Consider the following 24463-nt stretch of genomic DNA (forward strand, 5'->3'; position numbering starts at 1 on the left):
CTTGTCCTGCCTGCAGGGAGGCCGCAGGCAGGGAATGTACTTACCAGCACTTCCTTCCTTGCAAAGCCACCTTCCACTTATTGGCAACTGCTGGATAATGGCAACGTTTCCCTGTTGACCAAGGGGTCGCTAATAAGCGGAATCTACTGTAACTTGAATTTCTTAATTGAAATTACAGTACCTAAAAGCATATTCTGGGAATTGAGCATCTCCCCCAGTCCTCACTGACGGGTGCTCTGCTTTCTGTGTTGATACTGAAGGCAGTTTAGACTTGTTGCTAGCACCCTGTGGGATAAGCCCAGCCTCTTGTCTACCAGAAGTTTTTTTTCCCTCTGGCAGCAGAACCAGTGAGGCAGTTCAGCTCTGCCCTACTTGTTAGTTTTATTTCTTTATTTACCATCAATAGTTACTTGGCTTTGTTTTTTATGGGGGAGGTGAGGGGTGACAGCAGAGTATGCTATTTTTGTTTGTATCAATTTCTTTTCCTTCTGTCCTCCTGTTTCTGCCTACTTGAGTCTTTATGTATCTTGGAGTGTTCCTTTCAAGGACCATATGTGAGACCTCCTTCAAATAACCCTCTAGAAATCCATAGGATCAATTAATTTCTTTGGGGCCAGGGCATTAAAGCAGGTTCTTTGTATAAACCAACTATCAATCAGAGTAGGAGACAGCAGTCAGATCATGCCAAAGGATAGTTAAGCTCAAGCGAGAGCTTTAAAAACAATGAAAACCACTGCCTAATTAAAAGGTCCCTTAGTAGGGGAGCTATAGTTGCACCAGATCCCCACTCTGAATTCAGTGTTAAAAGCAGAATAGAACGGTCACCCCCTTACACACCTGTTTCACTTGTTTAAAAACTATTTTAATCTTGTATTATGGCCAAGTTTTAAGAAATAACTAGTGATTAAACATTTGCTTTTTGCATGCCCAAAGCTTGATACCTTATAGCAGTCTAATTTTTGTTGGAATGGGACTCAAAGCTCTTTCAGCAGAGGAATAGGTGTTCCCTGACCCTCTGAAAGTCAGAGGTTGAGGTGTCAATCTTCAGTTTACCACGGTTGAATGTAATCTGGCTCAGACAAAGTGTGTCCAGTTTGTTCTTTTCCCCCTATGGAACATGCAATGTGGAGCATGCTTAAGATTTTGGAAACATGGTTTGTTTTTGTTTTCAGATCATTGTTTTTCTATTTGGTTACAACTTCAATAATGTGACACTTTCTCTTTTGGTTTCTGTTTAGGCAGCCTTGCCAATAAATACATGGCTCAGGGAAAAGCCTCACAGAAGAGGACCCACCAAGAATCATGAGGGGCCTGAAGAACTCTGAAATTGCAATACAGGCCGTCCAATCACTTCAAAAATTAGGTTCATTTTGGCTAAAGCTTCTGGGCTCACAAGACAGCAGCACAAAACAATCTTCAATTTGAGTTTAAAGAAAACATGGTATTTTATTTTAATTTGCTAAAAGTCCGAGGCAATGGATTTTAATGCAGTGCTCCTACTATGGACTCCTGCTCTTAATAGATTATTTGAACATTTTAATAGAAAGCCATGATGTTCGTATTTGTTTTAGGTAAAACGTGTAGATAAGAGCAGGTGCTCATTTTCAAGATTTTAACATTCAAAGTGCACCAAAATTGCGTGCAAGCCAAATGTTTTATTTTTCTTCAAAAATTGACTTTTTTGAAGGAGGAAGTGCTATTTATTAATGTTGATTGTTTACTGAATCCGTGTGTAAAGTGTTTGTGGACTACTACTGATGTATTTGCAAACATTTTATCTGCAGAGAATTGAAAACAAACATTAGTAAACTTTTTTGTCAAACTGTTGTGGACACACTGCCACTGAGGTGGTTTTTTCCCTTTGTGATTTTATGAGTTAATATGCTGCTGTGCTTGTGTACAGAAAGACTGAGAAGCAGGTTAGTCCTGTTTGATGCTGCTAAGAATCTTTTCCAGGGCCTATAAAATGTAACAGACAATTGCTAAAAGGCAGAAAAAAAGTGATAATCAGCGATGGGGGTTAAATGCTTTTCACTTTTCCTAAAAAGTGAAGAGGATCCAACTGCCAGTCAATGATTTAATTAGTGTTGTCATCTTAAAATTTACTTAAAGTCCTTTTGGAGCTGGTACTATACCTTCATACCCCGTTCTTGGGGGGGGGGGGGGGGGGGCAGGAATCAATACATGGTAAAAATGAAACCACTGTTATTTATGACTTTAAAATAAAAACTTAAAACTTGAAATTTCTACACTTCTCCTTATCTTGTACTTACAATTCCAAGTATTCTTGATACAAATGTAAAATAATATTATCTTAACTACTTATTTAAAGGTGTTATGTTTTAAGACTAATAGTTCCTTTCACCAAATGTCTACATCTTTATTAAAGAGGTAGGCTGGGATTTTCAAAGGGGCCAAGGGAGCTAGGTCCCTAACTTCCATTGAATCATAGAATCATAGAATATCACGGTTGGAAGGGACCCCAGAAGGTCATCTAGTCCAACCCCCTGCTCAAAGCAGGACCAATTCCCAGTTAAATCATCCCAGCCAGGGCTTTGTCAAGCCTGACCTTAAAAACCTCTAAGGAAGGAGATTCTACCACCTCCCTAGGTAACGCATTCCAGTGTTTCACCACCCTCTTAGTGAAAAAGTTTTTCCTAATATCCAATCTAAACCTCCCCCACTGCAACTTGAGACCATCACTCCTCGTTCTGTCATCTGCTACCATTGAGAACAGTCTAGAGCCATCCTCTTTGGAACCCCCTTTCAGGTAGTTGAAAGCAGCTATCAAATCCCCCCTCATTCTTCTCTTCTGCAGGCTAAACAATCCCAGCTCCCTCAGCCTCTCCTCATAACTCATGTGTTCCAGTCCCCTAATCATTTTTGTTGCCCTTCGCTGGACTCTCTCCAATTTATCCACATCCTTCTTGTAGTGTGGGGCCCAAAACTGGACACAGTACTCCAGATGAGGCCTCACCAATGTTGAATAGAGGGGAACGATCACATCCCTCGATCTGCTCGCTATGCCCCTTCTTATACATCCCAAAATGCCATTGGCCTTCTTGGCAACAAGGGCACACTGCTGACTCATATCCAGCTTCTCATCCACTGTCACCCCTAGGTCCTTTTCCGCAGAACTGCTGCCTAGCCATTCGGTCCCTAGTCTGTAGCTGTGCATTGGGTTCTTCCGTCCTAAGTGCAGGACCCTGCACTTATCCTTATTGAACCTCATCAGATTTCTTTTGGCCCAATCCTCCAATTTGTCTAGGTCCTTCTGTATCCTATCCCTCCCCTCCAGCGTATCTACCACTCCTCCCAGTTTAGTATCATCCGCAAATTTGCTGAGAGTGCAATCCACACCATCCTCCAGATCATTTATGAAGATATTGAACAAAACTGGCCCCAGGACCGACCCTTGGGGTACTCCACTTGATATCGGCTGCCAACTAGACATGGAGCCATTGATCACTACCCGTTGAGCCCGACAATCTAGCCAGCTTTCTACCCACCTTATAGTGCATTCATCCAGCCCATACTTCCTTAACTTGCTGACAAGAATACTGTGGGAGACCATGTCAAAAGCTTTGCTAAAGTCAAGAAACAATACATCCACTGCTTTCCCTTCATCCACAGAACCAGTAATCTCATCATAAAAGGCGATTAGATTAGTCAGGCATGACCTTCCCTTGGTAAATCCATGCTGGCTGTTCCTGATCACTTTCCTCTCATGCAAGTGCTTCAGGATTGATTCTGTGAGGACCTGCTCCATGATTTTTCCAGGGACTGAAGTGAGGCTGACTGGCCTGTAGGTCCCAGGATCCTCCTTCTTCCCTTTTTTAAAGATTGGCACTACATTAGCCTTTTTCCAGTCATCCGGGACTTCCCCGGTTCGCCACGAGTTTTCAAAGATAATGGCCAATGGCTCTGCAATCACAGCCGCCAATTCCTTCAGCACTCTCGGATGCAACTCGTCCGGCCCCATGGACTTGTGCACGTCCAGCTTTTCTAAATAGTCCCTAACCACCTCTATCTCCACAGAGGGCTGGCCATCTCTTCCCCATACTGTGCTGCCCAGTGCAGTAGTCTGGGAGCTGACCTTGTTCGTGAAGACAGAGGCAAAAAAAGCATTGAGTACATTAGCTTTTTCCACATCCTCTGTCACGAGGTTGCCTCCCTCATTCAGTAAGGGGCCCACACATTCCTTGGCTTTCTTCTTGTTGCCAACATACCTGAAGAAACCCTTCTTGTTACTCTTGACATCTCTGGCTAGCTGCAGCTCCAGGTTAATGAGTTAATGTGTGTGTATATATCCTAAAATTCATCACTTCATAAATCTGTTCACTTACACATTGAGACATTTTAGCCAAAGACTAACAGAAAATGACCACATTCAGATGATGGTACTTTATCATAAAACTGAAATTCAGTCTTTCCTTTGTGGGCTACTTCCAGTTTTTGTTGTACTGCTTATTTGCCTGGCAGCAAAATATATAAGTTGCTGTGTTCTGTGTATACAATGGCTCAATCAACCCTGTATTTAAAGTTTTCTTCTTTGATTGTGGATGGGAGTGAAAGATAAATGCTTTTATGGAGCTAAGTGGCCATAGAGAGACCCCACAGCCCTTCCATAGAAGATATTCATAAAAATCATTATTTGCTCCCTGTCCCCTAGGCTCCCTCCTGCCCCCTCCCCCTCAGTACCTTTTGCCATGAAACATGCAAATATAAAGTCTTCCAGCCTTCAGCTGAAGTTACATTGAGCAAGGTTCTGTGGATGCCTTCACCTTTCATTCTGAAGCTATCTTTCCTCCTTCCACTCTAGCCTGGGTTATTGTTGGGTGTTTCTCTAGGCAGCTATGAATGCAGGATTCTTCCCATAGCCTGGGAACCACAGTCCCAAACCTGAGGCTCATGTCAAAAGCTACAGGTACTTTGGAGTTGAAGTTCACTTCACAACTCAGGTATGTGATATGACAGGATTTTTTTGTGTACTGATCCTGCAAGCCTTCCCTAGGGGCTCAGTCAAGCTCCCACTGAATCATGAGATCTAAGATACAGGCAACCATTTAACTCAACTACAGAGAAGATGACATTAAATAAAAACACACAAATCAACTGTGATCAGGATATTCAGTCAATATAAAACAAAGTGATAAACTACTCCATCCTTATATATCAGACAGGATGAATTCAGGTGAATAGAATGAGCAAGGAATGTAAAAAGCAAAGTCCCCATAAACTCGAAAGGGATTTCTGTGTGCCCAGAAAATGCAGGGTTAGGTTCTAAATTAGCTTTCTCACAGAGGAAGGTGCAGAAAAATTCAGAGAAATACAAACAAAAACATACACTACATATCAATTGCAACAAATTTAGGATGACTTTTTAAAAAAATAACCTATTCCACATTCTCCTTTCAGATACATATAAAGGCAGCATATCTAATTCTTAGCACACAGGCTGAGGTAAAATGAGCACTTGATAAAGTATTCTAGTCTCAGCCTCATTAGGGGGGATAATTGTTTCATAGGGTTGTGCTGTGAAGAATAGTTTGCTTGTCAGATACTTTGGAGAATGTAGCTCAATACATAAATGCTATTATACATATTTAAGTGACTGGTGAATTTCTTAACACTGTTAGCTATCTAAAGGTGGGTCAAAGAACCAAACTCCAACTTATTAATTTGGCTGCAAGTGTGTGGCCAAAGGATCTGAGTCACACTAATGGCGCACATGGTAAGAGATAAATAAGGTGGACGGTGTTGAAGAATACATTAGAAAGAAGAGAATTGGGCATCTGTCTTTTTGAATGCACAACTCAGCTGTAGGCAATAAACTCACTTACTGTGTGGATTTCCTCCTCCTTTTAGAATCTTGTCCCAAAACTTTAAAATTCAGTATTGTGCTCCTAAGGCTGTGTTTGAATGAATCTGCAGAAGAACTGATTTGAACCTAAGGGCACTTCACAGCTGGTGGGATTTTTGTTCTCCAGAGTAGTTATTTTACTGAGGAATCACATGCTAGTAGCTCTTTTCTGATAGGAGCTTCATTTTTACAAAACTGGGATTATTATATAACCAAATCTCTACTGGATAGCACAGTCAGTAAAGCCTGAATTTTCCTGGGGGAGAAGAGGAGAAACCACAGTAAAAAGAAAATATTGCCATGCAAAACATTAAACAGATAGGTTTCAGAGTAGCAGCCATGTTAGTCTGTATTCGCAAAAAGAAAAGGAGTACTTGTGGCACCTTCAAGACTAACCAATTTATTTGAGCATAAGCTTTCGTGAGCTACAGCTCACTTCATCGGATGCATAGTGTGGAAAATACAGAAGATGTTTTTATACACACAAACCACCCATTTTTTCATGGTTTGTGTGTATAAAAACATCTTCTGTATTTTCCACACTATGCATCCGATGAAGTGAGCTGTAGCTCACGAAAGCTTATGCTCAAATAAATTGGTTAGTCTCGAAGGTGCCACTAGTACTCCTTTTCATTAAACAGATAATACATTTTCTCCCTCGAAACATACAGCATTACATTTTGAGGTTATATCACCTTTATACTGTGGTATGTACGCTATCTACCCACAGCAGTCAGAGTGATGTCAAGTTTAAAGGCAAGCTAAAAATTCAAAGAAAGTAACAGGGAAAATTAGCATCTCTGTTCAAGCATCAGTTTTAACAGGCACTTAATATAATGCCCATTTTAATGCAGGTCTCAAAATACTTTGTTACAACTTCCTATTTTCACATGCTAATGCTTTTCTGAATAATTACCGGAGGCTGAAATTTTTGAGGCTTTGTCTTTGCTTGAGTGAGTGTCTAATTTTATTTAAAATTTGGCTTTAGAATTTAGGTTAAAATGGCTATTTAGATGCCCACAATTATTTGTGGTAATATAACTGACCATTAAATACCACAGGTGGGGGTTGGCTGGAAGTATTGCCTGTGCATTCCCAGACTTTCTAATATTTAGGGTTTTGTTAGTAAATTTATGATTGGAAGGTTTCAAAATATTTGGGTGAATGTTTAGTGTTTATAGGCTTCAATTTTCTGGTTTTTTTTTTGTTCACAAGGAAACTTATATGTAAATGATAGTGGAGGATACCTTCACTGATGATCCACTTCTCCAGTTGGATTTTAGCATAGATTACTTTTTTGTAAATAAGATTAGAATTACAAGTCCGTGAAATGATCTATAAAAACTCTGCTTTAAGACTGAGGGCCTGAGCCAACTTTCATTGGAGTCAGTGGGAGTTTGTCCATCGATGTGATGCCAGTTCCATTAGTAGCACCCTTGATTTTCTGTATGGAGACATCCAACTGAACATATTTCGAAGAGCATATTGCACTTTTAAATTGTAATATTCATAATGTGTTGCTGACACTGAAGAGAGGCTACGTGCTTGCTCTGTTAGCCAATTTGTACACACAATTCTGGTCTACGCACACAAACATGTACTTTTGTATACGCAGTTAAGCCATTACTATTGGAAAATATGGCTCTGAGGCTAAATATTCTTAAGTATAAATCAAGATGGCAGCTGTTTAAACTCACCTGATACTGTTTCTTTAGCTATAGAGAAAACAGCTTTGCCTTCTTATGTCTCCTTGGGATGTTTCATGTCTCTTTGATCATCTTTCACTGCACCACCCCTATGTCTTTGCTGAATATTTGACATGTTCTCTCAGCATATTAGGATTGGATATGAGGGAGGCAAAAGGAAGGCCTTTCCTTTAAAAAATAATTGTTACGTTTTCAATATAATACACTGTCAACATCCCCAGCACCTAACTTAGCACATAACTGAAAGGTTCAACTGAACACCAGAAAAAGTTATTGACTATTTTATACTTACAAGAGAGGCAACACTTGTCCCAGTGGTCATTCATTACAGGTGACTATTTTATTGAGAAAAGCAAGAAGATTAATATTGATTTATGCCCTGCAATCTAAAATATATTGCACCCCGTCTGTGTAAAAGTTTTTATTCACAAGAACTACATTAATTCATCAAGCATTTATGCTTGTTTTTAAGTTTAATTGTGAAACCATCACTCCTGAGCAGTTAAACTTTAAAAAAAAATTAGGACAAATGCCTCTGCATCAGAGAGTAAGTACAAATAAATCTAGACAGTTGGTGTTGCTTGGGCACACATTAGCTAGCAATAGGGAATATTAAGGAGAAAGATGACACAGCTGAGGAGGATCTTGCTGAAGTATGAAGCAACTAAAATAGGTCTCCATCTTTAAGTTGTTAAATCTTTGCTCCAAATAGTCACACTCCCACACTGCAGCAATAGAGATTATGGCTGGTGTTGCTTTTCTTCCCATTAACCTTTATCCCAGAATCATAGGACTGCAATGGACCTTGAGAGGTCATCTAGTCCAGTCTCCTACACTCATGGCAGGAATAATCATCATCTAGGCCATTCCTGACAGGTGTTTGTCTAACCTGCTCTTAAAAATCTCCAATGATGGAGATTCCACAACCTCCCTAGGCAATTTATTCCAGTGCTTCACAGCCCTGACAGTTAGGAAATTTTTCCTGATGTCCAACCTAAACCGCCCTTGCTGCAATTTAAGCCCATTGCTTCTTGTCCTATCCTCAGGAGGTTAAGATGACCAATTTTTCTCCCTCCTCCTTGTAACAACCTTTTATGTACTTGAAAACTGTTATTTCCCCCCTCAGTCTTCTCTTCTCCAAACTAAACAAACCCAATTTTTTCAATTTTCTCTCATAGGTCATGTTTTCTAAACTTTTAATCATTATTGTTGCTCTTCTGGGGACTCTCTCCAATTTGTTTGCATCTTTCCTGAAATGTGGTGCCCATAACTGGACACAATACTCCAGTTGTGGCCTCATCAGCACAGAGTAGAGTGGAAGAATTACTTCTCGTGTCTTGCTTACAACACTCCTGAAAGTACATCCCAGCATGACATTCGCGTTTTTATGCAACAGCGTTACACTGTTGACTCATATTTAGCTTGTGGTCCACTATGACCCCCAGATGCCTTTCTGCAGTACTCCTTCCTAGGCAGTCATTTCCCATTTTGTATGTGTGCAACTGATTGTTCCTTCCTAGGTGGCATACTTCGCATCTGTCCTTATTTAATTTCATCCTATTTACTAGTATTTCAAGTTCTTCCTGCTTATTCTCCATACTTCTTGCACTAGCATACAGACATCTAAGATACTGATTAGATTCCTCCCCCCCCCGCCGGTTCTGCCTTCTCTCCTTTAACCCTGCTGTAACACCCCACGCTCCCCCCAAATTCTGACCCTTTTCCCAGGTCTCCAAGGCTTTGACTTACCTGTGGGCTTTGCTCACCTGCCCCCTTCAAACCTAGTTTAAAGCTCTCCTCTCTAGGTTAGCCAGTCTGTATCCAAATATGCTGTGATAAATGAAGTGGGGATAGCTCCCTTTTATGGACACCAAGCCAGCCAGTTAGCTGTAAAAATCCCTCTTGGTAGCTGTTCTCTGCTTGCTTTACCTGTAAAGGGTTAAAAAGCCTCCCTGGACAGGTTTAAAAAAAAAAAAAAAGTGGGCACCTGACCAACAGAGCCAATGGGAGGGCTAAAACTTTTTAAAATTGGGAAAAACCTTCCCTTTGTTGTCTGTTGTTCTCTCTGGGCTGCAGGGACACAGAGCAGCAATGCAAAAAGCAGGAATGCTGTGTAAGGTTTGAACCAGGTATGAAAAATTATCTTCCATACCTAGAAGGAATCATTGGGACAGGGAATGTTTAGATAGATGCGATCAGGTTTATTTCGGCTTGTGGATCTCCTCCGTGCTAACCCCAGATGCTTTTGTTTGCTTGTAGCCTTTAAGCTGAACCCCCAAGAAAGCTCTTTTGGGTGCTTAATTTTTGGAATTGCTCCTTTAAAATCTAGCAAAAGTCTAAGTTCCAGATGTATTTTCTTCCTTTTTGTTTTTAATAAAATTTACCTTTTTAGAGAACAGAACTGGATTTTTGGAGGCCTAAGAGGTTTGTACATATGTTGTTTAATTAGCTGGGGGCAACAGCTAATTTCCTTTGTTTTCTTTCTTAGCTCTTCCCCAGAGGGGGGTGAAAGGGCTTGAGGGTACCCGGCAGGAATTCCCAAGTGCTCCTTCCTGGGTCCCAGGGTTTTTTTTGTATTTGGGTGGTGGCAATGTTTACCAAGCCAAAGTCAGAGAAAAGCTGTAACCTTGGGAGCGCAATAGAAGCCTGGAGTGTCAAGTATTAATTTTTAAAATCCTTGCGGGCCCCCATCTTCTGCACTCCAAGTGCCAGAGTGGGGATTCAGCCTTGACATATGCTCGTCCCCTTCTTTGATAGGTGGGCCCCATCTCTGCTTAGCAGTCCTTCCTGGAACAGCATCCCATGGTCAAGGAAGCTGAAGCCCTCCTGGCGACACCATCTTCGCAGCCAGGCATTCACCTCCAGGACGCACCTGTCTCTGCCTGGGCCCCTACCCTTGACCAGAAGGATCGAAGAGAACACCATCTGCGCTCCCATCTCCTTCACCCTTACTCCCAGAGCCCTGTAGTCTCTTCTCATCTGCTGAGGGTCAGACCCCACAGTATCATTAGTGTCCACATGGATAAGTAGCATGGGGTAATAGTCAGAGGGCCAGATGATCCTCGACAATCCCTTCATAACGTCTCAGATAAATAAAGTAGGAACAAAACCAAGGGGAGAGGGCATGAGAACCAGTAGCCTGCACATGGTGCAGGACAGATAGCTCCAAAGCCATGCACACAGCCCCTCCTACAAATCCCAGGGAAAGACTACCATAGGAACAGAAGTAAAGAGGAAAAAATACATGTCAGCAGTGCCCCCACATGTAATATATATACATATACATTATACATACACACTATCTTTGCTCCTCCATTTTTCAACAATATATTAAACTGGAGTGTAGGACAATGGGGAACAGAGACATCAAAGAGAGCATGAGAAGCTGTGGTGTACCAAGGCGGATGCAGCAAGCTATCTTTAACACAAATTAACACAGTCAGCTAACTCACTGCTCCTTCCATATCACACTGGGATGGAACAAAAGAGATCTTTCTGTAACACTATCAAAGACTGTGGAGATGATCGTTCACATTTCTTCTGCTTTCAGTAGTGGGACTTAAGTAAAACTCAAAGATATAGATGTAGTCTTTTGTTTGAATTCTTAACACAGATGAAGCTACAATATATCAGTCACACAGCTTCACTATAGCCAATTAAATAAGTGTACTTATCAACTAGTTTCAATACAGTCCATCTTATTGGCATAGTAACTGTGACATGAGCCTCAGGTTTGGGATTTTGGTTTTCAGGCTACGGGAGGAGTCCTGCATTCATAGCTGTCTAGAGAAACACTCTCCCTCTCCAACTAGCTCTCCAAAGGAACAAGAAAAAAAAAAAAAAACTCAACCACCACCCAGGCTGGTGTGGAAGGGGGAAGGTTGGCTTCTCCTTCGAGGGGTGTCCCTGTGGGCGCTCCACTTCAGGTGTCCATGCGCTCTGCTTGTAACTGGAGATTTCTAGTAGCAGTGCCTAGTGGGGTCGCGCATGGGCTGTCACCGTCTTGTGCTGCCTCAGGCAGTTACATAGTGCTGCGTGACCAACTGTACCTCAGTTCCTTCTCTACTGCCTTTGGCTTCACTCAGAGCAATTAGCAGCATCTCTTACCTATTTTTAGATAACTATAAAGCTATGTTAATAGTCAAATGAGAGAGAAATAATTAAAAAAAAGCATAAAGGGTAAGAATGACTCTCTTTATCCCCCTTATTAGGAAAATAAGTTTAGGCTTCTATAATGTTACTGCTCCCCTTCTCAGTGAGGGACAGAACCTGTCTGGCATGCCCAGATTGCTGGGATTTAAACGCTCCCTGACTTGCAGGCTGTCAATCCCTATTTCTGACAGACATGCACGGTGTGTCTGCTATCTGGATGAGATACATATCCCTCAAAAGTGTCCACATTGCGGTAATCTAAAGGCCAGAACAAGAAAAGTGAGAGATCTTCAATGTAAGATCCTGATGGAGAAATCTCTGCAACCTGCCTCGGACCCTGCCCGGCCACTGGCAGCCTCTGACAGAGGTCCTGCCTCAACAGCCCCTACAAAAGAGCTTTTGTCCAAGAAGGCTACAAAAAAGCAGGCTCAGACTTCACCAGTGGGAATCTGCTAAGAAAAAGTGTTCCCCAATTGCCAAGTCTACGTCGGTACCGACCGCCAGAGAGCGAAAGACCATAAGCGAGAAAGCTCTGACAAAGTAAAACCCTCCGCCTCAGTACCCAGAGAGCCAAGAAGATACTCGGCACTGAGCGGCGCAATGGAACCACCTGTGGTACCTACACAGCACAACACAAGATCCTCGGCACCAGTGGCTACTACTCACACTCCTGTACTGCCAGCAATGCAGACATCGGTACTGGCATTCATGGTACCACACCAATTCTTGAGGAGACCAGTAGATCTGTATGCCTTAACACTGGAGTCCCTGCTTCTCAGTACCAATAGCATTCCAACTCAATCGGTACCGAGCTGGCTGACCACTCCACCTAGATCGGCTCCCCATCTCCAGCGATGATGATGAGGAGGAGGATGAAGGGGAGATATGTGCACCTCATCACTCCTCACACAGACCAGGTCCATCCCACCAAACAGGATACCACTCATCTTCAGATGCACATAGCTGGTATGGGCACCCAGGGGCGCCACCTCCCATATCATTCTCACTAAATTGGCCCTACTGGGACCTGTAGGCAGTATACAGGGCACAACATCGCAAGTCCCCCAGCCCACCAAAATCGAGAGCACCACAATCTCCATCACCACCTATACCAGGATCCTCAGAAACGCAGGAGGAGGTGACTGAAGAAAATGAGGAAATCTCAGACCAAGAAGCCTTACCACCACCGAACCAGACATCATCACCAGATAAAACTATAATGTCCCCACCCCCTACCACAGGGGATGACTTCACGCAATTCCAGAAACTCTTCAAAAGGGTGGCTGTCCCTGACCATATCCCTAGAAGAGGAACCTGAATCGCAGCATAAACTACTGGATATTCTTCAGACATCTACCACGACAAAGGTAGTGTTGCTGATTAAAGACGCTATTATGGAGCCTGCCAAAACCATCTGGCAGACACAAGCAACATCACCCCCGTCATGCAAAAGATAGGATAAGAAATACTATGTGCCATCTAAGGGAGTGGAGATCTTGTTAACACACACCACATCAAACTCACTAGTGTTGGAAGCTATAAATGAGAGGAGAGAGCAACGCCATACTATAATAACCCCGTATGACAGAGAATGGAAGAGGTTAGACCTCTTTGGTCACAAGGTGTATTCATCTGCAACACTGCAGTTTTGCATAGCTAATTATGGAGCCCTACCGTCAAAATACACACATACAATATTTTCGAAAATGTCAGAATTTATTGGCAGCTTACCGGAAGACAAAAAAGAACAAATTAAAGCCAACATCGCCGAAGGCCATCTCACTGCCAGGACAGCATTGCAGATCTCACTTGACTCTGCGGAAACAGCGGCATGCTCCATTGCAACATCCGTGGTCATGCACTGTGCATCAATGCTTCATTTCTTGGGGTTCCCGAGAGAGGTTCAGTCAACGGTTGAGGACCTGCCCTTCAAAGGCCCAAAACTATTTGCGGCCAAAACTGACGAGTCCCTTCGTATTCTGAAGGACTCTAGGGCAACATTAAAATCCCCGGGCATCTACACACCTGCAAATACAAAGAAACAGGATAGGTATTATACACAGAGATTCCCATTGCCACGTACACACAACCACACAGGAAGTTTGACCAACACCACAAGCAAAGCAGACCAGACGTCGACAAAACCAGAATCAACCTTCAACGTCCCAACAATCCACCTTGAAACAGCATTCTTGAAGGTGTGGTCGAGGGCACGAGACAATCACTCATTCTAACGCTGGAACTATCTCCCGACCATTTGGGTATGGCTTGTCACTGTTTTACCGAGTCTGGCGCACCATCACTGCAGACAAATGGGGTTTTGGAAATTCTCCAAACTGGTTATTTCACCCCTTTGATCTCCATCCCACCTCCCCATCCCTCTTCAGGGACCCCTCTCACGAATACCTGCTGCAACAGGAAGTGAACCACATTTAACACCTAGGCGCAGTGGCACAAGTACCAACACAGCACAGAGGCAAAAGTTTTACTCACACTATTTTCTAACAGTGGAGGCCCATCCTGGACCTAAGAAAACTCAACAAATTTGTAAAACCCAACATTTCAAAAATGGCGACACTAACAACTATAATCCTAGCATTAGGAAAGGGGGACTGGCTCTCGGCCCTCAACCTACAGGACACATATTTCTATGTTACCATTACACAGAAGATTGCTAAGGTTCACCCTAGGAAAACACTTCCAATACAAAGTACTACCCTTCAGCTTACTGACCCCCCGAAGGCCCTTCCCCAAAGTTTTAGCAGTGGTGGCAGCACACCTCTGCAGACATGGAGTCACGATATTTCTGGACAACTGCCTCATAAAGGCCCCAACACAAAGCTATAAATGCCACACAGAGTATGAGAACGCTTTTTTACGATTACAAACAAACACACAAAAGTTAACACTGATACCTGTCCAGAAACTGGAATTCATTGGAGCATGTCTTGACTGTTCAACAGCTACAGCAACCTACCTCATCAACACTTCATCACGCTAGTCAACTTAATATCAACAGGGACAGACAGTCCACAAACATCTGCCAGAACATGCCTACAACTTTTGGGACATATGTCAGTGATGTTGTTTGTCGTCAAACACGCCAAGCTACACGAGATGCCTGCAGGCCTGGCTTCGAACAGTGCACATACCACACAGGCACACCCTAAGCAGACATCTCACAACGGCAAACAAGGTAAAGGACTCCCTAAAATGGTGGACACAATTGAAGAACATCTGTACAGGAATCCCATTTCTACAAACGACTCCAACAGTTACAATTCACCAGGGATGCCTCCCAAATAGGCTAGGAAGTGCATTTACTCAACAACACAGTCCAAGGCCGATGGTCTCCACTGGAGACATAAACTTAAACATAAACTTGCTGGAACTAAGGGCAGTCCACAACGCATATGAGCACTTTCTACCACTAATTAAAAAAAAAGCCATCAGGATCCTCAAGGACAATGTAGTGTGCATGTTTTACATAAACGTCAAAGAGTTGGGGGGAGGAGCACAATCACACTCCCTATGCACAGAGGCGATACTGCTCTAGAATTGGTACAACATCGACATATCAGTATCCTACCTGCTGGGATGTCAGAACACAAAAGCAGATGCACTAAACAGAGTTTTCACAGAATCATGAGTGGGAAATGGACCCTGGAGTTCTACCTACGATATTCAAACTGGGGATTCCCTACCATAGACCTCTTTGCAACAGCACAGAACACCAAGTTCCCACAATATTGCTCCAGAGCTGGACTGGGACCCCATTCCCTCGGCAATGCTCTCCTCGTCAAATGGGATGCACCGTTAATGTATGCATTTCCTCCTTCCTATTCCTAACCTGGGTCCTAAACAAGATCAAGGAGGACAAATCCAAAGTCATCCTAATAGCACCTAGATGGTCCAGACAAACATGGTTACCATACCTGTAAAAGATGGCAGTATGCCCACCTTGAAATCTTCCTCTCATACCTCATCTCCTCTCCCAAGATGCGGGACACATTCACCATCCCAACCTCAATACTTCACCTCAAGGGCTGGCTACTCCAGGGCTGAGAGGAAATGAAATGACCTGTTCAGAGGAAGTAAAAGACATATTACTGAACAACAGTAGACCAAATACAACAGGGGTTCTCAAACTTTTGTACTGGTGACCCCTTTCACATAGCAAGCCTCTGAGTGTGACCCCCCCCCTTATCAATTATAAACACTTTTTAATGTATTTAACGCCATTATAAATGCTGAAGGCAAAGCAGGGTTTGGGGTGGAGGCTGACAGCTCGCAACACCCCACGTAATAGCCTCGCGACCCCCTGAGGACTCCTGACCCCGAGTTTGACAACCCCTGAAATACAAGAGACACATATATTCATAAGTGGAAATGGTTCAATATATAGTGCCAGGACAAATATCATATCAACATTCTCCTCTTTACCAAGGGTACTGGATTACATATTAGAACTAAACAAACTGGGGCTTCTCGACAAGCTCCATCAAGGTACACTTGGCAGCTATATCACAGCTTTCCATGATAAGGTGGATGAGTCACCATATTCACCCACCTAACAACTAAATGTTTCCTCAAGGGCATTGAGAACACTTATCCTGAAATAAGGAACCCATCTCCTATGTGGGACCTCAACCTGGTCTTACACGGACTTATGGAAAACCCATTTGAGCCACTGGCCACCTGTTCATTACTCCACCTATCTATGAATGTGGCTTTCCTCATCGCCATTACGTCCACCAGACATGTGGGAGAACTAGGTGCCCTAATGGCACATCCCCTAGCCCCTCCATACACAACTTTCTTTAAAGATAAAGTTACCTTAAGACCACGCCCCAAATTCCTACTGAAGGTTACCTCCCCCTTTCATTTGAACCAACCCATTTACTTACCTGGATTTTTTCCAAAACCTCATGCAGACAAAAAAGGCATCACTCTAGGCACTGGTCGTTCCAAGAGCATTAGCTTTCTACATTGAAAGAACAAAAATGTTTAGAAAATCACTGAGATTATTTGTCTCTATAACAGAATGATCAAAAGGGCAAACCATCTCAGAACAGAGACTATCCGAGTGGATATCAGGATGCACATCCACTTTTGTTATCAAAAGCATCAATTACAAGCCCCAACAGGACCAGCACACTTTACCAGAGAACTTTCAGCATTGATAGCTTTTCTCAACAACATCCCCATTATTGATGTTTGCAGAGCATCAACCTGGGCATCAGCCCACACATTCACAAAGCACAATAGAGCAACAGTCATCATCAGACGCTCTATTTGGACTCTCTGTTTTATCAACTATCACTAACGCAACTCCGAAGCCCCACTCTTCTACTAAGGGGCACTGCTCAGTCACCTAAAGTGGAGCACCCACAGAGACACTCTTTAAAAAAAAAGAAGAGAGGGTTATTCATCTTGTGCAGCAACAGAGGTTACTCAAGATGATTGTCTCTGTAAGTACTCCACTAGCCTCCCTCCTCCCCTCTAGTTTGGAGTTTCACGCTAGATTCTCTGAGGTAGAAAAGGATCCGAGGGACGGCTGGTCATGCAGCACTATGTAACCGCCTGAGGTGGCGCAAGAAGGCGATGGTGTATGCGCGACCCAACTAGGCACTGCTACTACAAATCTCTGATGTCAAGTGCAGGGACACCTGAAGTGGAGCACACACAGGGACAACCATCTCGAAGAACCTCAGTTACTGCATAAGGTGAATAACCCTTTCTTCAGAATGAAAGATGAGAGCATCCACAGGACCAGCCTTCAGCTGAAGTCAGGATTAGCAAGGAAGATTTCATAGCTGGATACTTCATGGCAAAAGGTACCAAGGTGAAGGGGGCAGGAGGGAGGCTATGGGACAGGCAGCAAAAATGATTTTTATGAATATCTTCTATGGAAGGGCTGTGGGGTCTCTCTATGGCCACTTAGCTCCATAGAAGCTTTTATCTTTCACTCCCGTCCACAATCAAAGAAGAAAACTTTAAATACAGGGTTAATTGAGCCATTGTATACACAGAACACAGCAACTTTTATATTTTGCTGCCAGGCAAATAAACAGTACAACAAAAACCATAAGGATCCCACAAAGGAAAGACTGAATTTTAATTTTATGATAAAGTACCACGAGCTATGAAGTTGAAGTGAACTTGACAAACATTCCATCACCTGAATGTGGTCATTTTCTGTTATTCTTTGGCTAAAATTTCTCTCAATGTGTAAGTGAACAGATTTATGAAGTGATGAATTTTAGGGGACACACACACACACACACACAGAGTTGGGGACCTAACTGCCTTGCCCCTTTGAAAATCCCAGCCTAGGTCTTTAATGACGATGTAGACATTTGGTGAAAGGAACTATTAGTCTTAAAACATAACACCTTTAAGTAAGTAGTTAGAGTAAAATGACATTATCCTATGTTCCTATTGAATTTTGCACTTGTAGCAAGAATACTTGGAATTGTAGGTACAAGATAAGGAGAAATGTAGAAATTTCAAGTTTTAAATTTTTTTTATTTCAAAGTCATAAATAACAGAGGTTTCATTTTTTCCCTGTATTGATTCCTACTCCCCCGAGAACAGGGTATGAAGGTATAGTACCAGCTCCAAAAGGACTTCAAGTAAATCTTAAGATAACACTAATTAAATCCTTGATTGGCAGTTGGATCTTTTTCACTTTTTAGGAACAGAGAAAAGCATTTAACCCCCATCCCCAATTGCTGATTATCACTTTTTTCTGCCTTTTAGCAATTGTGCCTGTTGCATTTTATAGGCCATGGGAAAGATTCTTAGCAGCATCAAACCGGACTAATCTGCTTCTCAGTCTTTCTGTACACAAGCACAGCAGCATATTAACTCATAAAATCACAAAGAGAAAAAAACAACTCAGTGGCAGTGTGTCCACAGCAGTTTGACAAAAAAGTTTACTAATGTTTGTTTTCAATTCTCCGCAGATAAAATGTTTGCAAATACATCAGTAGTAGTCCACAAACATTTTAAACACTTTACACAAGGATTCAGTAAACAATCAACATTAATAAATAGCATTTCCTCCTTCAAAAAGTCAATTTTTGAAGAAAAATGAAACAATATTTGGCTTGCACGCAATTTTGGTGCACTTTGAAAGGGTCATGTTGAATGTTAAAATCTTGAAAATGAGCACCTGCTCTTATCTACACGTTTTACTTAGTAAACAAATACAAACATCATGGCTTTCTATTAAAATGTTCAAATAATCTATTAAGAGCAGGAGTCCATAGTAGGAGCACTGCATTAAAATCCATTGCCTCGGACTTTTAGCAATCTAATTAAAATAAAATACCATGTTTTCTTTAAACTCAAATTGAAGATTGTTTTGTGCTGCTGTCTTGTGAGCCCAGAAGCTTTAGCCAAAATGAACCTAATTTTTGAAGTGATTGGACGGCCTGTATTGCAATTTCAGAGTTCTTCAGTCCCCTCATAATTCTTGGTGGGTCCTCTTCTGTGAGGCTTTTCCCTGAGCCATGTATTTATTGGCAAGGCTGCCTAAACAGAAACCAAAAAAGAAAGTGTCACATTATTGAAGTTGTAACCAAATAGAAAAGTAATGATCTGAACACAAGATTTTGGAAGCACCGCTTGTTTTTAAGTGTGCTCCACATTGCATGTTCCACCCTAAGGGGAAAGAACAGAAACTGGACAAACTTTTGGAACCTGTGGAACTCTTTTCCGGAGGATGTTGTGAAAGTGAAGACTATAACAGAGTTCAAAAAAGAACTGGATAAATTCATGGAGGATAGGTCCATTAATGGCTATGAGCCAGGATGGGATCCCTAGCCTCGGTTTGCCAGAAGCTGGCAATGAGTGACAGGGGATGGATCACTTGATGATTACCTGTTCTGTTCATTCCCTCTGAGGCACCTGGCAATTGGTCACTGTTAGAAGACAAGATACTGGGCTAGATGGACCTTTAGTTTGACCCAGGATGGCTGTTTTTACGTTCTTAATTTGGTCTGAGCCAGATTAGATTCAACTAAAATGTCTAAAAATCACTCCTCATTTTTAAAAACTTGGCTGTAATAGCTAATTAATTTTTTTTTTTAAAGTAAGTGAAACAGATGTGTGTAAGGAAGTAACAGTCCTATTCTGCTTCTAACACAGAATTCACGGAGTGGGGATCTGGTGCAAATATAGCTCCTTTACTAGGGGATCTTTTTACTTGTCAGCCGGCAGTGGTTCGCATTGTTTTTAAAAGCTCTCTCTTGAGCTTAACTATCCTTTGTCATGATCTGACTGCAGTCTCCTACTCTGATTGGTAGTTGGTTTGTACAAAGAACCTTTAATGCCTTGGCCCCTAAGAAATTGATCCAAAAAACAAACACACCCTATTGATGGTAAATAAAAAAATAAAACTAAACAAACTAGGGGAATGCTGAACTGCCTCCTGGTTCTGCTGCCAGAGGAAAAAACTCTGGTGGACAAAGAGGCTGGGCTTAGCCCAAAGGGTGCTAGCAACAAGCCTGAACTGCCTTCAGTATCAACACAGAAAGCAGAGCTCCCATCAGTGAGGACTGGGGGAGATGCTCATTTCCCAAAATATGCTTTTAGATACTGTAATTTCAATTAAGTAATTCAAGTTACAGTAGATTGCATTTATTAGCGACCCCTTGGTCAACAGCAAAATCTTGCCATTATCCAGCAGTTGCCAGTAAGTGGAAGGTGGCTTTGCAAGGCTGCAGCTAAGGAAGGAAGTGCTGGGAAGTACATTCCCTGGCTGCAGCCCTGCAACCGGCCTGTGAGTAGGGCAGCAGCAGGGAGAGGGGGCTGCAGCCCAGTTGCTGCAGGCCTCTGGGGCTGCCCTGTACTTCTCACTGTGCTCTCCGGGGATCAGAACTCAGCACGTCTCACTGCTTCCTTCCCTGACTGCACCTTATAGCAGGCTGCAGCCTGAAGAGCACAGGGAGAGCTACCATGCAGCTCTGGCATCTAGCCGCCCGCCAGCTACTGCGCTGCTCCCCCTCAGCTCGCAGCCCCTTACCTCCTGTGCAATCCCCGTGTGCAGGCAGGCTTGCAGCCACAGAAGCTGTCTTCCCACTTTTTCCCGTGTGGCTGCAGTTTTGCAAACCTGCCTGTGATGGGTGCACTCAGCATGTCCCAGTGCCTCCTTTTATGGCTGCAACCCTGACAACCTGCCTGCAGCTTGCATCTTTCTTCTTTAAAAAAAAAAAAAGTAGGGGGTTGAGGGGTGGGTTGATAAGTGGCATGCCACTGCCAATATCCAAATCCCACGAACATTAAAAAGTCAATGGGACAGGATTGGGTCCCAGAAAAATGCTGTTATTAATCAGAAGTTGTTAATATCCGGGTTGCTGTTCAGTGGAATCTGATGTACAAACCTGTTTGGGAACTCAAGAACACTTTTCCTTTTTGTTTCTTCTTTTCCTCATATAAAACTATTCCCTAAAAGAGAGCCATATAGAGATAAGTGAACACATAAAATTCAACTATTAGGCAGGGAACAGTTGATTGGATTACAGATAAAGAGTGCTGTACCTACAAAAAGGTGTATCGTAGTTGAAAACTTGAGCCAAACTGGAGTTTACTACTGTAAATGGCTTTAAGTATACTTAAGAAGAACGTGATTCAGAACAGTGGTTCTCAACAGGGGGTCCGTGGCCCCCTGGGGACCAACAAACCTTTTCAGGGGGGCCACAGGGCCCCGTGGCTAAAACCCAGAACCCGATCTCCAGCATCTCCCACGGGGCTGAAGCTGGGAGCCATGGCGTTGAAGCCCCAATTCTCGGCACCCCCCACAGGGCAGAAGCTCTGAGCCCATGGGCAGAGTTGGGGGGCACAGAGGATGCTACTCTACCCTGCAAAACTACAGTGCAAAAGCAGGACTGTCCCAGGGCAGCTCCACCCACGCTCTCCCTTTGCGCCCTCCCGCCCCCGCCTTCCTCTCCCCGCCCCCAGGCCAGGTCGAAGGCAGGAAGCCAGAGCCGGGCAGTGCAGGACATCTGCTGGTCTGGCTGACATCATTTAGCAGGCAGCATGTTCCCTCATCTCCTGCTGGTGCAAGGGGTTGAAGCTGCTCCTCAGCTCCCCGCCTCTTTGGTCACGCAGCTGGTAAGAGCTGCCTAGGCAGGGAGACCCGACTCCATGGCTGGCAGAGCCCTCGGGGAACAGGGACGGCAGAGAAGCCCTCCCTGTAACGTCAGGTACCCACTCCCTGCACTCTAAGGTACCCCTCCCTGCTCACACATAGTCCCTAGCTACCCCTTCCCTGCACCCTGAGCTACCCTCTTCCTGTGTGCAGCTCTCAGCTACACGCCCTGCCTGAACATAGCTCCTACCTGCCCTTCTCTGCACCCTGAGCTGTTTTCAAACTTTTTGAGCTGAGACCTCACCACCCCACTCCCTGAGTTATAATTTTTGGTTGTGTCCCCGCCCACTCTCCACAACCCAGACAGGCTGGGTGGCCTGCTGAGGTGAATCAGGGGATGGAGGCGGCGCTCCCTCCCTGGACCCCGCCATACAGAACTGGCCCAAGCCCCACTGGCCCCTGCCCACCCAAAATAGAAGTCAAACTACACCTATGCTAGAAGCCCCCGCAACCCCTGAGCCAGAGCCCTGACTCCCTCCCAACCAAACTGGGCCCTGGAGTTTTTATAGCATGTTGTCAAGGGCCTCAGAAAGAAAAAGGTTGAGAACCTGATTCAGAAAATTATGCAGTGTTGACCTGATTTACTCTACCAGCATGTTTAACAGCACTGGGTGAAGAAGGGGATCCACACAGACTTTCTGACTTAGATCCACCTGAGAAATTAAAATACAGTGAAAATTTATTGAAAAGATAAAAATATTACCTTCCAATTAGAAACTCCAACAACTTATCATTATCTATATAAAGGCACTTGTATGCATGACTCACCTCCCATCACCATAGTATCCCAGCACCTCACAATCTTTAGTGTATTTAACCTCAACACCCTTAAGAATTAGGGAAGAACTATTATCCCCGTTTGACAGAACTTAGGCACAGAGAGAGAAGTGACTTGCCCAAGGTCACAGTAAGCCAAGGGAGACCAGGGAATTGAACTTTGCCCCCTTACCACTGGATCACAGAGAACACTTTTGGGGCCATACAGAAAACAAAGTACAAAAGATTTAATCAACAGGACCACCCTCTCCAACACACATGTAATGATAGGCAACGGCCACCTCTCTGTGATTAATGTAGTTTACATATACATTCGACAACCTCATCACCACACTTATATGCTAGAAGTGACAAAGGTCAATATACAGCAGGTCACCTGGACTGAAAAACAGCTGAAGCTGCTCCCACAGCAATGAATACACAGACATCTTGAATGCAGTAAAATATATTTTAGTCTTCACTCTCCCTATGTCACACTTCAGAGATGGGACAGAAGAGGTGAATTTTTAAGAGGAATGTGAATGAGGTATGAGGAAATCTGACCAATTAGGTTTGGGAAGTGAATTCCAGGGGTAGGGCACAGGATTTAAAAGAGACATGGAGAAACGTGTGAGATAAGGTGGCACTGGCAGAATGAAGCTAGCATTGGCAGAATGAGGGGGCAAGGGGAAATGTGAAAGGAGACAGTTCAGAGACACAAAGCCTTGATGGTAAGTACAAGATGTTTATATCTGATGCACAGTGAGGTGGAAAACTAGACAAGTGACTCAGGGTCAGAAACAGGGTGCAGCACAGATATGAAACTTCATTTCAGATCTATTTGGCTAGAATCCTTGAATACCTTTTCTTCTTCAGCTTTAGTTGACAGTCAATAGGTGATGTACGTAATAGAGCATCTACACAGACACTGCACCACCCTAATTACATAGACCTAAGCACTACGCCTCTCACACAGGTGGAGTTGTTAGGTTGCTGTAGTGGGTGACTTACATCAGTGGGAGCAATGCTGTAGCGTAAAATAGGCCTGATTTGAGACTCTCCTCATGGAGAGAATTGATATGACAAATGCTGCTTTAAATGGCCAGGAAGAAGAGGAACTTTTTTCAATGGCTTTAAATGCTCTGGAGGCTTATGTAAAGGTTCCAAGGAGGGCATCTTACCACCTCGGGAGATACTGCAATTCTCTATTCCTTCAGAGGCTAGTGATTAACAAAGGGGGCACCCCTTCACCTTTTCTTAGGAGAGGGCTCTACTTTAAATGAGTCCTACAAAAAGTGGAAACTAGGTCAAATAAAGGATGAATATAAACAAATAACACATGTATGTAAGGACAAAATTAGAAAGGCCAAGCCGCAAAATGAGATTAAGCTACTAGAGATGTAAATGGTACCAAAAAAACATTCTACAAATACTTTAGAAGCAAGAGGAAGACCAAGGACAGGGTAGGTCTGTTACTCAACGAGGGGGGAACAACACTAACAGAAAATGTGGAAATGGCATAAGTGCTATATGACTTCGTTTCAGGTTTTCACAAAGAAGGTTGGTGGCGATGGAACATCTAACATAGTGAATGCCAGTGAAAATGAGGTAGGATCAGAGGCTAAAATAGGGAAAGAACAAGTTAAAAATTACTTAGACAAAAATTACTTAGATGTCTTCAAGTCACCAGTGCCTGAAGAAATACATCCTAGAATACTCAAGCAGCTGACTGAGGAGATATCTGGGCCATTAGCATGACAAGTCATAGAAGACAGGAGAGATTCCAGAGGACTGGAAAAGGGCAAATTAGTGCCCATCTATAAAAAGGGA

At 43.2% G+C, this 24463-nt stretch overlaps 2 protein-coding genes across 14 annotated transcripts in view; one reads left to right on the forward strand and one right to left on the reverse strand.

Annotated features, from left to right (window-relative positions):
• The window catches only part of LOC140911616 (terminal uridylyltransferase 7-like), a 54010-nt gene extending 42764 nt beyond the window's left edge, over positions 1-11246 (forward strand). For 3 of the 4 annotated variants that reach the window (XM_073345011.1, XM_073345012.1, XM_073345013.1), the window contains one exon: positions 1239-2243. In XM_073345011.1, the coding sequence (XP_073201112.1) occupies positions 1239-1306 (68 nt within the window). In that variant the 3' untranslated portion in view covers positions 1307-2243. Of the gene's footprint in view, positions 1-1238; positions 2244-10326 lie in introns of those variants that run through there. The other variant, XR_012159055.1, reaches the window with a different exon arrangement.
• Positions 1-24463, reverse strand: part of LOC140911615 (terminal uridylyltransferase 7-like) — an 89245-nt gene that overhangs the window by 24568 nt on the left and 40214 nt on the right. For 3 of the 10 annotated variants that reach the window (XM_073345000.1, XM_073345006.1, XM_073345010.1), the window contains 5 exons: positions 22454-22530; positions 21111-21174; positions 16629-19260; positions 15657-15802; positions 13419-13746 (listed from right to left, as the gene is read on the reverse strand). In XM_073345000.1, the coding sequence (XP_073201101.1) occupies positions 19193-19260; positions 21111-21174; positions 22454-22530 (209 nt within the window). In that variant the 3' untranslated portion in view covers positions 13419-13746; positions 15657-15802; positions 16629-19192. Of the gene's footprint in view, positions 1-5550; positions 6120-7560; positions 7738-7861; positions 7905-13418; positions 13747-15656; positions 15803-16628; positions 19261-21110; positions 21175-22453; positions 22531-24463 lie in introns of those variants that run through there. The other 7 variants (XM_073345002.1, XM_073345003.1, XM_073345001.1 and 4 more) reach the window with 7 other exon arrangements.

This window comes from Lepidochelys kempii, chromosome 5 (genome assembly GCF_965140265.1).
Source record: "Lepidochelys kempii isolate rLepKem1 chromosome 5, rLepKem1.hap2, whole genome shotgun sequence".
NCBI lineage: Eukaryota > Metazoa > Chordata > Testudines > Cheloniidae > Lepidochelys > Lepidochelys kempii.